At 40.1% G+C, this 17,059-nt stretch overlaps 2 protein-coding genes across 2 annotated transcripts in view; both read left to right on the forward strand.

The window, feature by feature from the left end:
- LOC117552759 (protein Dok-7-like) overlaps positions 1-17,059 on the forward strand; it is a 45,081-nt gene that overhangs the window by 15,536 nt on the left and 12,486 nt on the right. The window contains 2 exon segments of the mRNA XM_034226372.1: positions 4,306-4,354; positions 5,974-6,047. Of these exon segments, the coding sequence (XP_034082263.1) occupies positions 4,306-4,354; positions 5,974-6,047 (123 nt within the window).
- Positions 13,200-16,857, forward strand: LOC117552760. The gene is made up of 6 exons (XM_034226373.1): positions 13,200-13,434; positions 13,802-13,969; positions 14,080-14,215; positions 14,714-14,847; positions 16,423-16,615; positions 16,721-16,857. The coding sequence occupies exons 1-6, from the start codon at positions 13,258-13,260 to the stop codon at positions 16,825-16,827; spliced, it is 915 nt and encodes a 304-aa protein (XP_034082264.1). The 5' UTR covers positions 13,200-13,257; the 3' UTR covers positions 16,828-16,857.

Below are 17,059 nucleotides of genomic sequence, written 5' to 3' on the forward strand. Positions count from 1 at the left end.
TTGCTGATGGTTTTTCGAGTCTTCTGGCCAATCAGAATCAAGATTGTTGCCGGAAGTCCCCACGGAGAATAACTTTGCGGTAGAATTCTTCTTTATACATCCATGGGTACGTCTGATGATTGACAGGTCACAGAACAATGGGGGCTATCTACCCTAACCCACAATTTAAAGTAAGTCACACAGACTATCTCCTCTTTACTCTTCTCGCAGAAAGATGTCAGAACAAAGTGAAAACAAACAATGGCATAAAATATTATTAATATGTCGGGTAGTAATAGATTTATTTATTTTCTTCTCAGAGTGTACCAGAATGCGTAGTTTATGTTACTATTTCTAAAAATCTCCTGGGGGAGAATCCCCCCAGACCCCCTGCTGGGGTTGGGTTTTCAGCATGCGTGCCTTTTTATATAGTTCAGCTTTGATTCCATCATCTCATTAAACCTTTTAAAAGCATACTTTAGTTCTGTTAAGGGATATAAGGGATATATGCACTGTACTTCACTTTTATTAATATTGTTTGCTGAAAAGCGTATATATTACAGCACGATTTTTTGTTGAATAGATTTGAGTGCTTCAAAATGTTGGGTCGCGATGTATTGACCAAGTAAAAAGTGGGTCCCGAGGCCTGACCAGTTGAGAACCACTGTTTTAGAGACTCTAGGAACAACCCTGCATTCTTGGAACGCAATACCCTAGTAGGACAGTAGGGTATAATGAGTTCTTTAAGGTAAGAAATGGAAATCGGGTCTAAGATACACGTTGATGGTTTAGAAGAGAGAATCATTGAATTTAATTGTTCAAGGTTTATGGCTGAAAAGCATTCTAGTTTACTATCTAGTGTAATATTAGAACTTACGTTTCCGGGAGCTGTTGATAACACTATACTGGTCAAAGGCAAGAGGTCATTAATTTTGTTTCTAAGAGTAACAATTTTATCGTTAAAAAAGCTCATAAAATCATTACTACTGAGTGCTATGGGAATAGAAGGCTCAATCGAGCTGTGGCTCTCTGTCAGCCTGGCTACAGTGCTGAAAAGAAATCTTGCATTATTCTTATTCTCATCTATTAATGAAGAGTAGTAGGCTGCTCTCGCTTTACGCAGTGCTTTCTTATTCATTGAGAGTAATATGCCAAATTAAACGAGATTCTTCAAGTTTAGTGGAACGCCATATCCTTTCAAGTTGTCTCGACTTTTGCTTTATTTTGCGGGTTTCGGCATTATGCCATGGAGCTAATCTATGTTGTTTTATTTTCTTCTTTTTCAAAGGAGCAACAAAGTCTAATTTTATTCGCAGCGCATCTGTAGCACTATCAACAACATGATCAATTTGGGGTGGTGTACATTTTGTATAAGTTTCCTCCCTTACATGCAGACATGCTATCGAGTTAAGTATTGGTGGAATCTCTTCCTTAAATGTGGCTATAGCACTAACAGATAGGTTTCTTCTGCAGGAGCTTTTCACTAATGCTTTGTAGTCTAGAAACAGTACTTCAAAAGTTACTAAGAAATGGTCGGATAAAGCAGGATTATGCGATTCGACTAATAAGGTCGAGAGAGTGATTATAGCAGTGGGTTGGTTTATTTACACTCTTGACAGAAACCAACATAATCTAATATAGAGTTAAATGCAACAGTAAGGCTATTTTTATCATCGTCAACATGAATATTAAAGTCACCTACGATAATTACTTTATCTGTTTTAAGAACCAAAGTTGATAAAAACTCAGAGAATTCTGATAAGAATTCTGAATAAGGACCTGGTGCACTGTAACAAATAAGATTGGCTGCAAAGTTTTCCAGGTCGGATGCGTAAGACTAAAAACGAGACTTTCAAAGGAGGTATAATTTAATTTTGGTTTAGTATTGATAAGTAAACTTGAGTCAAAGATTGCTGCAACTCCACCTCCTCGGCCCGTGCCTCGGGCAATATGAGTATTGATATGGCTGGGTGGAGTGGCCTCATAAAACATCTCCATATTAACCATGAGGTTCGGTTGTCTCCAAGGTAGGTCATGGTGTTCTGGAGATGTCTCCTTCATTCATATTTGTTTGAGGGCAGGGACTAATAATCATTTTCATTATGGGGATTTTGTGCTGAATCGTTTGGTCCATAAAATGACAGAAATGATTTACAAATGCCCATAAATATTTTGTAATTCCAAGTTCACATATTGAAATATTTTGTTTTGAGATGCCAACAATTCAAAACCCAAATATATCTAGATAAATAAATGTCTAAGAATATAGGCAAATATTCACATTTCCATTGCTGAACCCAGAGGTAAAAAAAACATAAGATCTGCTATAAAAATGGTTAACGACTAATTTTCTGACAATCACTATTACAATAATTTACTTATTGTTTCAACTTTACCTTGTTTTTTTATGTTTGTGATGAATAGTCTTACATCATAAACACCAGTTTTATATTCTTCGGTGTAGTGTAATCGATGTAATTCAGTAGAAACCTGACGCATATTATTAAACCGTATTGCATGAGTTTTGAGGCCGATATTAAACTATACTTTCTTTGGAAATCCTTATCAATACTTCTTTGTCCTGTGTTTCCATATCAGCTGTGAGTTTAGAATACTCCAAACATATAGCCCCCCCTGCTGGCAGTGCAGGACCTGAACAAAATGTCCCGTTTCCTTTGTTTCCCTCCAGCCAGTCTTCAGTGTAATGAACGAAACATGAATTCATCAGACAGCAGCAGTGTGGGAGGCATTCATCACACAGTCCGCCCTGTAGTGTTAATGGGCTCACAGGACCAGTTCAAAAGAAAACATATCTACATATATATATTGCCTATTAATCTAACAATATAATACATTGTAACCCCTGTATCATGACACGTTTCATGTTGCCAGATCTTGTGAAGTGGGGGGGTGGGTGTAGGATAGAGGGATGGGATTGAATTAATCCAAAATGTTATGCAACCTGAATTGTCTTCTGTACTGTGTTGTCAAGTTCTTGCTTGATTTGCGGGACCAGCGTTGCAGTCGGGAAGAAAAGCAATGTGGAGCGGCACCTTCATAAGGCACACTTCATAAGGAGTGTGACCGTGATTTTCCTTCTGGCAGAATCTACAACACATCAGCCCCATTGAACACAGCCTAGTCATGCCAGCACAACACATGAGGGGCAGAGTTTTACTCTGTGTTGTCTGTGTTGCAACTTGCATATATATTTATTTATTGGACATGTCCCCCCCACTTTACAAATATGTTTATTATTATTTGTTAACCCAAGCCGTCATCGCCACGGAGGAGCACAGCCTCAGAGAGAGAGAGAGAGAGAGAGAGAGCGAGAGAGCACACCTTTATCTATTTAAAATAGCCTAGTTGTAAAAAATAAAGTAAGAAATCATTCCAATGTGTACTATAGGACAGTAAAAAAAAGAGAAAAAAAACTGTTTAAAAGGGGAGTGATTAGTCAAATATGCATAAATGAAAAGATAGAATGCTAACTAGGTAACATAAGATAAGAATAAACAAGTTTAAATGATTTGTTGTTGGTTGTGATCATATTCTAAAGATGTTTGGATTATTGAAAAGTATACCTCTCCCTTTCATCTGAGTGTTGAGAGCTGTATCCATACATTCATGTTGTGCTCAAAGTGCACCAGATTGATGCATTTCACTTTAACATGTAAAGTGCATGCCCCCGGACCCCCCCAGAGGATGTGAGGTCCACCCCCAAATCAAGCAGGTTAAAATTGCATACATTTTCTTTTAGTAAACACTGCAAACGGGTCCCACAGACCCAAAGAGCACACAAAGGTTAAAGGTAAGCAGATAATAATATAAAAATGTGCTAAATATTTAATAAGTAAAAGTAGCTCACGACTTGTTTTATTTTTTGAAAGTAGCTCTCATCCTAAAAAAGGTTGGAGACCCCTGCTCTAGTACTACATGTTACAGCTGAAAGTACTCCCAAGTGTGCTTAACAACACCATGCCCAGCTGTTAAAGGAAACATATTTTGCCTTTTTTTATATGAAAAGTTGGTATTTATGAACCATTTTTCCAAATGAATATCTTCACTTGGACCAAACCGATTGTCAGAGAGTCTTTGAAAGCGCTGAGAGATGGATCGACGCTCTGTTGGTTTTTCTCTTTTCTTATGGGATTGATGCCAGTTGAATACAATGGAGATCATTTACAGCCGTTTCCTTCAAAAGGCCCCACGTCTAAACACCAATGTATGCAGGCTTTGCCGAGAAGAGGATACTTCATTATTCATCTAATCAACACAGTTTGCATTAAGAATCTCATTTCTGTAATTCTCTGTTTTTCCTCACAGGGAACGCCGTACATCCCAGTTAGCGGTTCAGCAGCGCCTGCCATACCAGGTGCGTGAAATCAGTCAAATATTCCATACACACAGCATGCATTGATCCTTGCCTGCATGAACAGAGTTGATGCATGTTTGATAATAACATTCATCATCAGCTCCCTAATTTGATTTTGAGCAGAAATCAAATTGTATTGAGGGTGTATTGCCTCCAGAACATCATATTTTCAACCCAGCAGATCAAAGTGCTAACAAATCACCATGCAGTCCATGCGCTAATGCAGCGAGGAGAAGTCTGGAGAAACGGTGTGCCTCTCCTGGCCCTGGAAGCTTCCCCCGCTCAGAGACGCCAGCAGTGAGGACGAGTGAGGATTCACTGCTGCCAAGGAAGGGAAGAGAGAAACTAGCCAGTCTGCTTGCTGAGCTGTTGGGCTCTCCGGAGGCCAAGACTAACAGCCTGAACCTCTATGAGTCAATGAGCCCTAGATTTGGAAATGAGCTCAAATCTGCACCAAATAGCCCCTGTGTCCCGACTGATCCACAGCCAGGCAAGAGACATGCCATCTATGAGAACTGTTTAAAGTGTCGAGCGGACCACTGCCACCCCCCTCCACGGGTCGCACCTTCTGAAATGTTCCGCAACAGGAACACTTTAACCTCCCAAACCTTTCCAACTGGCCTGAAGAAAAGCCAAGAGCAGGAAGCAGCTGCTGATGAGGAAGCGCTCCATCAGACTCCCAGCGAGAGATCACAGATCCAGGGTCAGCACGAAGAGATAAATGTTCCCACAGTGGCCAGTGAAGGTAAGAGGCCTCTTCTTCAGTGTCCTCTACTCCAGTCTCCTCTTCTTCAGTTTCCTCTTCAACTCACAACAAAGCCTCTACGATTTCTTCGGTGTCCTTTTCCTCTTCAGCCCTTTTGAAGTGGATCTCTTTGTTTCCTACTTTTTGTTCTCAATTTTTTTTCCGCCTGGCTTGCTTTGTTGAATGAACTGCTTGTTTTCTCTCTTCACTCTGATGATTCCTTTTGTTGTGTTGCTTGTCCAACTGAGCTCTTGAGGGTTGTGAAGTATGCAGTATAGGCTCTCTTATGAAAGCTTTAAAACGTGTGTTAAAGTTAACCTAATCACAAGCTGCCAAGTTGGTCTGAAAAGAAACTGACAGTGTAGTATATTAAAATATGTAAAACGACACAGTAAAGAATGTCCGAATTCTGCGAAAAACTGCATAATATAGAATGTTGAAATTATGCACAAATAGCATGGTTTAGTGTGTCGAAAATGTGCAAAAAGCGGCATTGGATAGTACGTCGTGAATATTCAAAATTATGTCATAGTATATTGAAAAAAAGTCGTAGTATAGTATGTCAAAAATATGCAAAGAAAACACTTAGTATGGGTAAATTAGATTTTTGTTTAACATGTTTCTAGGACAAGTAATGGCACTACACTGTTTGCTTCGGAAGGGATTCTTTCTCCCCATGTGTAATAGTTGTTTTATTGTGAGATGAGCTTTTGTTTGATTAGTTTGGACAAATGTGTACCCAGAAAGCACTTTCTCTGACTTGATTCACAAGATGGTTTAGGAAAGTACAATGTGGGATTAATTTATTTCCTGGCATTGGCACAAGTAGTTGAAAGGCTTATATTTAAAACACACTGTTTTTCTCTCCCACCAGACAAAAGGCTTAATAGCAAAGAGGAGCGACGCAGAGCTGATCCTGCTTATGAGATCATGGAGAGGAACGCTGAGGTAGGCCAATCAAAACTCTCTAATCCGCTTTACACTATCGACCACTCACACACTTCCACTGTCTCTCTGTGGGTTCAGCCAAACGTGTTGGGAAGTGTCTGATATGATGCGATTAACTCTTGTTTTAGAAAAGGCTAGAGTTATATCTGTAATTGAACATTTTGTAAGCTCTGTACTTATTTAGTGTTAGGCACAAGGAAGAAAAGTCAAGCAGCAATAGATACACTTTTGGATCATATGACCTCAAGCGTAAACTGTTGTCGTAGCCAGATTCATTGACGAATCGGCATAGTTTTAGTTTGAGCATTTACTGACTCAAAACCAGGTAAAGCACCAATGCTAACATTGTTGATTAATTGTTTTATTTATGTACATTTACAACATTTTGGTTGTGTCTCTTAGAAACAAGGCAAATCTGCTGATTAATGCTCTTTAGTTCGCTAAAACGATTCAATGTCAAATAAGTGTGAACAGAGACAATGCAGACAACAGCAGTGGTACATACATTTTCATTTGATCAGATGTGAAAACAATAATATATTGGCCATCAGCTGTCCTTCTTTATAAATATGAACTACAGTCGTATCAGTGGACCCCTTTCCCCCTAAAGGAGTCACTCTTTCTGTGCACAGTGGGCCTCAATGAGACCGAAAGCAATGTGGCTGCACTCCACCACCAACGCCCAGGTAAAAAAATAGTATACTTTAGTGTATTAGAAATATAATGTAAGTATACAAAAGTGTATACAAGTATACTTCTACTTTTTGTGCTTAATTGAAAGTATGTTTAAAATGTACTTTTAAAAAGTATAATTCAAAATAGATGTAATTTAGTTCAATTTTAGTGTACTAAATATAAATATACTATTTCTGAAATACTTAAAGTGGTATTTCAGTGTGCTTATTAAAAGTGTACTTGAAACTAAGTGTATTGTGAATTGCAAGTAAGTACACTTTCGCTATACGTACTACATCGCAAATACTTATAGTAGTCATTAAGTATACTTATCGAAAGTACAATTATTTTTTTACTATTTTGTAATACCCTATTAGCATGCTTTAATAACAAGTACTTAAATACACTTCATTAGAAATGTATTTAAGTACTCTTATAAATGTGTGTTTTTGTGTGTACTTAACAAGTCAATCTAGGGATTCGTACATTACAAAATACTAGTAAGTAGAACATCAAAATGACAGAATTCATTGTGCACAGAATTGGAAATTAGTACACTTATTTTCCCATTATAGGCTCATTATTTAATCTCATTTGTTATCCGGTGAATTACATCAAGCCTATAGTCTGAATCAGTTCTTGAGGCTTCCTTGATGTCCAGTCAAATCAGTCTCGTTCAACGTTGTTTGGTAGAGGGATAACATATATCTTCTCCCTCGACTTAATCATGACACATTTGCATGTCAATGAGTCTGGATGTATGGCATACACATTGTTGCACTCAGACACTTCATACATGAAGCTTGATGCAATATGAAGTGTTGTGTCTCTGCACAGCTTCCTTCCAGACTTCAGAAACTCCTTGACCAAAACACAGTGTATTGTACCAGAAACTACCAAGCTCAGAATTCTGATAAGCGTCCCATTCTGCAGCTCTACAACAGAGTTCTTTCTTTTCTGAAGGCGGCTGTTTGTGTCAGAGTGATACAGTATTCCATTCACAATGAAACGGTAGTAGTAGGAAGCTTGTCTCACTCTGACACCTAGTAGTTCCTCTATTGCAAGCATGTGTAACACAGAAAGATCTGTCTGTACTGACTTACCAAAAACTCTGACATGGGCACTGATTTGAACTGATTTGTCAGTTGAACATTTGCTGCCCTGCAGTTCAGAGAAAAGATCTTTAATATTCTCATCAGCATTTTGCATTATTGTGGCTCCTTTCTTTGTGAGACTCCTCCCCCTAAGGAACATTCTCATTATCTGTACAGGGACATGAGTTGTTCCATTGAAATATTTCAACTATTAAATGATTCGAAGGGAAATGTGGATGTGGCCCACAAAGGTCCCCAGTTCCTCACACTCATAAGCCGCATTCACACCGCAGGACTTTCTCTGGTACTTTGGTTCTTTAGTTCCGTTAGTACCAATAATGTTGCGTTCACACCGCCGGGACTACTCAGTGCCGGGAACTCTTTTGGCCATTTTCAGTCCCTGCTAGAGAGGTGGTACGAACCTGGTGATAAAAGAGTGCCAATTTCTATTCTATTTCTATTGGCTGGGCGAATTGCAAACCACGCCCCGTTAGACTCTGATTTTTTTTTGTTAGGCAGCCATTTTTTTCCCCCCTACAAAACCACATCCACACCTGAGCGAGTAGTTTTTTTGTACTTTAAAGCAGTTATGACCACACGTACTACAACACCTGAGCGGTGGAATGATGAGGAAGTGTCGGCGCTTCTGGCAATTTACTCTGAGGATGGGATGCAGCAGCTTCTACAGAAAGCAGTTCCCAACTCCAAATGTTTTGAGCGATGTTCGCAAAAGCTACTTGAGCTGGGAATCGCGCACAGTGCACACGGATGCTGGGTAAAAATAAAGAAACTCAGGCAGGACTATAAAAAAATTAAAGACCACAATAATAAGAGTGGTAACGATTTTCTATTGTTATTATTTATATATATATATATATATATATTGCCACTGTTTTTTAATACTGACACCTAACTTGCACTAAGGTGTGTCTGCTGCTATATATATTGCCACTGTTACATTGTTTTGAAACTACTTACACTTTATTTTACATTTCACACTTTTATTTAACTTCAATTTACATGCATACGACACACCTGGAACAGCGTGATGCCGTTATTGTTATGTCTTGACTGTGCAATAAAACAAACAAACTGGTGAAGCTTTATTTATTGTGTCCCACCCCCAAATTTGCAGAATAGAAGAATGTGAGAGCAGACAGGTGTCGGTGGTTGAATTTATCTACAATGTTGCAACCTTGTGCAGCAATGGCAGGGGCAGAAACACAAGTCTTAGACACATAAACACAAGTAATTTATCATGTCATTTGTTTTAGATAAATAAGGGAAAAACACCAAACAAGGGTTAATGTCCTTTTCCAAAATCAGCCTGAGGGGGTAATATATAATAAATACATAAAGATAAAGTCCATTGTTATAATGGGGTATTTTATTTGGAAATTACCCTTATTACCCTTATGAACTCCATCATGTCTGAGGTCAGAAAGTAAACAAACGCCTCATACAGCGGGTGGGCTTTATACCCCCTCCCCCGTGTAGTTCTTCTTCTCTCGTTTTTTTTTGTACTCGCCGTGAAGTGGTTTTGCGGCCTGCCAGTAAACCCAGAGAAGAAGAAGACGAAGTGACGTCAGCGTAATCTTGCCTCAGGGAAAGTACTGCGGTTCGAATGCGATTGGCACTAGCCCCCTGGCGGATTCAGTGCCGTGGTACTTTAGTGCCGGCACTAAAGTACGGCAAGTCCTGCGGTGTGAAAGCGGCTATTGAGATGTGCATCATTAGATGCACATTAAATGAGACATTATCTGTGCCATATAACCAGGGCTGCACATAACTGGTGCGCATGCGCACCTCCGCCAAAAAAAGAGCACCGGGTCATTTGAAAAAAGGCGCATTTGCGTACCAACATTGAGAGAGAGAGAGAGAGAGGAGAGAGGGAGAGAGAGAAGGGAGAAGAGAAAAGAGAGAAGAGGAGAGAAACTAGAGAAAAGAGGAGAGAGGAGAGAGGAGAGAGAGAAAGATATTTGCGAGTTGCATATGAACTCAGGGCCGGCCCGTAGCCCTGGCGTTATAGATGTTCGCCTAGGGCGCCAGATCTGTGGAGGCGCTGCGCTGGCAGCTCTGGGAGGGAAAAAAACATTTTTGACCGTTGGGGCTCATCCTAATTGTCGGCCTTGATATAACAACATTCATAATTAAGTAAATGTAACACCCTTTTCACCCCGGTTACACGTTTCATTTGCCCTGTACGATGGGCGCTGTAAGTGATGAAAATGGGGGATGTTGGCTTATCTGGCGCCCGCAGCTCACAGCCAAAATGCGAGGGAGCGAGGGAGGGTGCACCGGTATCGGCGCTGTTGTTATTAGAATCTGGTGCTAGCTGCTCTAACGGATATAAGAAGAAGATGTTTCTACAATGATGTGGAGGGAGAGTCCTCTCCAGTCAGACTGAGAGGCTGATACTACAGCTCAGTGAGGTAAAGGACTCTTGAGTGTTTAGATAGTTCACTTTAGTCTAAGTTATCTCAGTGGGTCTCAAACGTTTTGATCACAATTTATGTAAACACATTTACAAGGCACTCCTTTATAATTATTGGGATGAACAGGTTTGAAATCATTCCAATGTATACTATAGGACAGTAAACCAAAAATATCCTTTAAAACTGGAAAGATAAAAAAAAAAGCATAAATAAATAAATGTTAAGGTAAAATAAGATATGAACAACAAAAATAAAATAAGTTATATTAATTTGTTATTGGCTATGGTAGGTTATTGGTTATGTTCACATACTTATTTGATTACATCCACTTGTCTAAGATGACAACAGAGACTTTCGACCCAAACCCATCTGTTGACTTGTGGATGCAAGCAGCTAATCACAGACTCAACCAGAGAGAAAGTAGTAGGCCTACATCATCAGCTACCATGTCTGACAGAGAGGAAGACAGTGAGGAGAACAGTCAGGAGGGTAGTGATGACAGCTTGTAGGATTACTGGTCGTGCTAATGTTGTCTTGTGTTCACCTCTGCATGTGTGTTCTGTGTTCACCTCTGCATGTGTGTTCAGCGCGTGTGTCTTGCAAATAAAGTCAAGACCCCCTCAAAAGTTACGGTTTATTTCATTTTAAGGATGAGCACCAAGCAACATCTCCAGGTGCTCCTTTGAGAACCAGGGCAAAAAAGTTATGTGCACCCCTGCATATAACCCCTCAAATTGTCTGACCAATGTTTTCAATGCCTGTTCAGCTATTGCCACGTCGCCCTCTCTGATCCTTTCTTGCAGGAGATGATACATGGCAAAAACCAAAAGGAAAAGGTGGTTCCAGTATTTTTTGGGCAGGATCCCATTCAAAACAGGCAAAGCATAGAACAAAAGAAACGACCTCCACTCAGACGCCTTCCAAAACGTCCGTTCTTTGATAGATCGTGGTACTCTTGTGATCTCGGTCGGTGGCAAGATTGCCATACGTTCCTTGTCGATCAGCTCAGTTTTGGTGCCTATGTAACACCCATTTTGATGGTTTGTGGAATCCAGCCACAGAGTAGCCAGCTGTCTAGTAACCCCGAGACATACACTGTGCTGGTATTCAGGAACAAAGCCTTGGACCATTTGAAATTTGTCCAATTTCATTAGTTGACTTGGGCCTTTCACTCCCATGACAGGCTGCTGAGGTGTTGCGTTCATGGCATTGTCAAAATGCTCAGCTTCAGTACGAAGACCGGGCTCAGGACTAACATATGGATAAGGACCCCCACCTCTTTGATAACAGAAGTCACAACCATAAATTCCATTAAACTGCTTCGTATTTCGGATAAGTGGCCGGGCAACAGAATCTGAACTACATATTAGGGCATGCACCTTTGAAGTGCAACCATCTGCCCAGGTGATGCCATGAGTTTATTTAAAATATATCATTGTTAGTCATTAGCTCCAACAACTAGCTAGCGTTAAACCAGACCAAGGGCTATAAAGTAACGGCTGAAACCGAATAATACTGGACCTGCATCACGTGATGCAGGTCACTCACGACGCCCAATCACAATGTAGCAGTTTGCGCGCCAACTGTGGTGGAGCCAAGTGTGCATCGGTGGACGGACGGTTATTGTTAGAAATTGAGCAGCCAGTCTACAACAATTCAACATGTCTCTGCTGGACCTACCAACATTTGGACTGTTCTATTTCCCAGACGGGTCGGTTAGAGTAGAACATACATCTATCATAAAGGATGTAAACAGGGCTGCAAAAGTTACAGTTACCTGCATGGAAGACCTCGACCTCGACTGGATAGAGGTGATTTGGCCTGCCAAACATCGACCACAAAAGGGGTCGAAGCCAGTTGCAGCCAAATTGCTGTTCGTAGGAGGTAAGTTCAAAATACAAATTAAATGATTCTGAAAAAATCCTTATAACGTTAGCTAACTTTGGCTATAGTCTCTCTAGAAATTTAACTGATAACTTAATGCTAGTAGAAAGAGTTGCTTTATTGTCTAGCTAACTAGCTTGCTAGCTAACGTTAGCTTGAGTCCAATTATGAAGCTCTATTCAGTAAAAATGTGTATAAGGTGCTGGTAAATTATAACGTTAACATATGTTCAAATTAGGGGTGTGGGATATTTATCTCTTAGATAATATCTTAATTGTTATTTTCACATATGTAAATAAGGACTTGTGAGCTCCTGCAGGCACTGAATGTGCTCACCTTGCACTGAAGCTAATAACGCGGGGGTAACCATAATCTGGGTCCTGCGCGGTGTTTTTTCACTCTCAAGGCTTCTTAATATTTAAAAACCTATTAATGTGTCATACTCAGTTAACGGTTATAAACTCAGCTAACTGAAGATATGAACCATTTTTTCCGAATCAAAGCACAAGTCTCACAAGAAGCATCTAAATTAGCCCTGAGCGAAAAAATGCTAACAAACTTAGCCCAGAACTCACCGTAAAAAATAGCCTTATTACTTATTATTTTATTATTATAAAACGATAAAAACGCGGCTGAAGGTTAGTCCTATGTGTCGGTGTTACTTAGAAAGTATTACTGATAATACTTCATTCTATTTTTATGTAAAAACCGGATATTTCATATTAGCTGCTAATGATAGCAGCCAGAGCGTATCGCAGCTTCCGGTTCAGGGGTGCAGCACTCATTCACCAATGGGTCATGTTTAGATGGATTTTAGGAACGTCCCCTCGATTCTATTGGCTCTAAAGGTTAAAAAGAGATGTCAATCATCAAAATCGAACAAGGGGGGACAGAGATAGGTCAAATCCACCCAAATGACCCCAGAAGTGGTTTTTTTTTCCTTCTAAACCTCTCTAAAAAGGTCAAATTGAACTTGTTTTGCATCAATCTTGATACAGGGTACATTTAAATAATGGTTGTTTTTTGGATGGGTACTATAATTTACATTTTACCCTGTATATGGTATGTGTATCAGTGTGAACAATAGTGCACGAAAAAGTGCTTACATTTTGTAATGTCAGAATGAACTGGATCTTGTTCACAGAAGTCTACCAAGAAGTGGTTCAAAAGCGGGATGCTTACATCCAAGGGGAGGACATATTTTCGGTAGCCGAGTCCCAGAAAAGAGGCAGCAGAAGAAAGACATGTATAGTCAAAAATGTGAAGGAGGCTGTACAAAAAACAAACCAAGGAAAGGCAGTAAGTTTGATTGGTGTGTTTTGATGATTGATAGTTTGTGATTGAATGGAATGACATTGACTGATTTTGTTTATTGTTTTAATATTCACGGACAAATAATTTTCCGTTTCACCTTGAATGATATTGACAGCTATAGCTTTTTGTTATAACGCATGTTTTTTTGTATTTTGAGGCCACTACATTTTCATCCTACAATTACCAAATGCTCTTTTTAAATACATGCAACGTCTGTGGATTAATGGAAAAGTGTAGTCTTAATATGAGGAAATGTAATGTGGGTGAAATGTTGTTTTAAGTTACAAGCGTTAAGCCTGGTGTTTGGGTGGTAATTTTCCAAGGCACACTCAAACATGATGTATGTTGTCAGTCTGGTTCACAGATGGTAACTGCCATGGGCGAACAGCTCAAGAGATCCCTACAGGCTGAGAGAACCTCCAAGCCCTCAGAAGAGGTGACATCTGAATCACCTCAACACTCTTCAGATTCTGATGTCACCTCGATTGACCTGTTTGAGCCGATCAAAAAGCAACCATTTGTAGGTCTAAATATTTAACTGTTTTTTTCAAATTGATGTGCAGTGTTTCCCATATAAGTTTTACAGTTTGTGGTGTGAAATTTGCACTAAAATTCTTTTTCTCATTTTAGATTCGCAAATGTTATTTTGTGACCAGTGAGGAGGAGGAAGACACTTGCATCCTTCCACAGAAGGAGCCAGCGTGCCAGCAGCAACCACAGAAGGTCTGGGTGGAATTGGATCTGGAAACGTTGGAGGCACTGAAAGGTGGGTTGGTGCATGTGCATACTAGTGATGCCTGGGTTAGCTCTGCAGCCACCTGAATTAGGGATCGACCGATATGGCTATTTCAAGGCCGATACCGATTATTAGTACCGTAATCAAGGAGACTAATATTTGATATGCTAACGCACTTTAGCACAGAATTCAAAATAAAGATACCCTTATTACTTATCGAAACTGCACATACAATATATCCGATTAAAGCTCCACCTGCAATAATTTGAATGTGAAGTAAAATTCATGAATTCCCACATTTATTTTGAGACCCGACCCGACTTCCCACATGTTACAAATTTGAAAATAAACTATCTATTGCATTTATACAACAGTAAACAAATGCAAAAGAAAGAGCGTAATTTCAGAAAATCAGGACTGTTGGAATGCACCATGGTCAATCATAGTATTTAGTATTTTGCGGTTGACACTATTTTATGTCTGAATTTGTTATTTACACCTGGATACTTTTTTATACCCACTTTTTAGAGATGCCAAGATTGGTGGCTACCATGAAGACAGCACTGGACAACATTTCAGGGTCGTCCTCATCAGGATCTTGTTCCAGTAGTGGCCACGGTGACTCCCAGCAAACTGGCCGCAATACTGGCAGTAATGACTTGGTATGACCTACATAGTAATGATACTCTATTGCTATTGTTCTATACAAAATTAATCACTGCGGATCAATGGAATTGTATTTTCACACCCTTGAAGCCAAGACGAGAGCTGCCCCACATAATATACAGAAGTGTACTCGAGTACTGTTTGAGTACACCTTGACTTGATTACGGGGGAAGGCTGTAGTAGAGCAGGTCAGCTACCAATCGGAAGGTCGGTGGTTCGATCGCCACCGGCAGCCATGCGCTGTTGTGTCCCTGAGCAAGACATCTAACCCCAAATTGCTCAGAATGCTGTGCATTGGTGTGTGGATGTGAGTGAATGTGTTACCACTGATGGTTTATCTTCCGCCATCAGTGTATGAATGTGTGTGAATTAGGGCTGTCAGTCGATTCAAATATTTAATCGCGATTAATCGCAAATTAATCGCAAATTTTTTATCTGTTCTAAATGTACCTTAGGAATATTTTTCAAGTTTTTAATACTCTTATCAACATATGAGTGGACAAATATGCTTTATGCTAATGTTCATTATCATTTGAACAATGACAAATATTCTCATGAATATTAAACACAACAACCTCTGAACCTCTCTCATACAATAATACAATACAAATGGTGTGTGTGTGTGTGTGTGTGTGTGTGTGTGTGTGTGTGTGTGTGTGTGTGTGTGTGTGTGTGTGTGTGTGTGTGTGTGTGTGTGTGTGTGTGTGTGTGTGTGTGTGTGTGTGTGTGTGTGTGTGTGTGTGTGTGTGTGTGTGTGTGTGTGTGTGTGTGTGTGTGTGTGATGGATCGTTGGAGCTATGTGCAACTCAAGGCATATGCTCGAACGGGAGCTGCCTGGACGCTGCAATCATGTTGCGCACTATCCGTGCTGAGTGTGCTGACTTCTCGTACAATGTCCCACTGTCTGGCTTCCTGCATAAAGTCAAGTGCTCGGCGCAGTTGTGGCGAAATGTTGCTCCTCTGTTTTCATTTAAACAGCTCCATATCCGTTAGCGCAGCTAGCTAGCACCAGATGCTAACAACAACAATGCACGTAAGGTCTCTCTCTCGCTCGCTCGGGCCACACATACACACACCCTCCCGGTCCTCCAGATGGCCAGTCGGTGCCTTTATATATACAGTCTATGGTCGGTGCCTGCCGGTGAGCGTGGAAGTGTGGTCTGCTGCAAGCGGGCGGCAGGAGCGGGGCTGTCAGCATCAGCTGGTAGATGGTATTTTAAACTCGATGTGCTCTGAAACTACGGGGCGGCCGAGGAAAAAAAATACACATGCGTTAATCGCGTTAAAATAATTAGTGGCGATACATTTTTTTTAACTTGACAGCCCTAGTGTGAATGTGATATATGGTGTAAAAGCGCTTTGAGTAGTCTGCTGACCAGATAAAGCGCTCTACAAGTACAGTCCATTTACCATTACAAATATGTTTTGTTGCCATTAGAAATACACTTGCATGACTATTATATTATATCTCCAGTATGTTTAAAATATAGCAAAGCATTCAAGTTCATTTGATGGTACAGGTACAATATTTGTAATTGATCTTGTTTTAATCCACCTCTTTGTTTTTACGGATGTTCCTAGGCAACTCCTCCGTCCAGGTCTCCACACGCCTCTTCCACAGATTAGGCAACAGAAGGATGTCTCTCTTTGCCCAGGAACTAGCAACGCTAATCTTTGGGAAAGAGACCCTGGCGAAGTCTACCCTTACTGGGAAGGGGAAAACCGCAGAGACCCTTGACCCGGAGAAAGTCAATGCCATTATAGGTACAGATATTCTGTATTAATGTTATCATTATGAATGGATTTCAATCTAATATATTGTCTATGTTATCAAGTATTAAATCCCATGCTTCCTTCCTGTTTTGTAAGACACCGTGAGAGAGAAAATTCCGGGCACCGAGGTGAGTGCGATCCGGGCCCTGCTGCGGAGGAAATGCAACAACGAGAGATATACAAGCAACGTTACTCCTCACTGATGGTCACCATTTAGTTTATATAGACTTTGCAAGTTAGTTAGTCAGTTTAGCCATCATGTTTTGTTAATTGTTCAATTTAGTATAAACACGTTTTTTGGTTTGTTGTTGTTTTTATGTCATTAAAATTATGTTTTTCTCATAATTGAAGTGCAATTTCTCATGAAACAGAATAGCACACTTGGTGTGTACTTAAGTGGTATCCGGAAGTAGCTTAAAGTGTATGAAGTATAAT

The sequence above is a fragment of the Gymnodraco acuticeps genome, unplaced genomic scaffold, assembly GCF_902827175.1.
Source record: "Gymnodraco acuticeps unplaced genomic scaffold, fGymAcu1.1, whole genome shotgun sequence".
Taxonomy (NCBI): Eukaryota; Metazoa; Chordata; class Actinopteri; order Perciformes; family Bathydraconidae; genus Gymnodraco; species Gymnodraco acuticeps.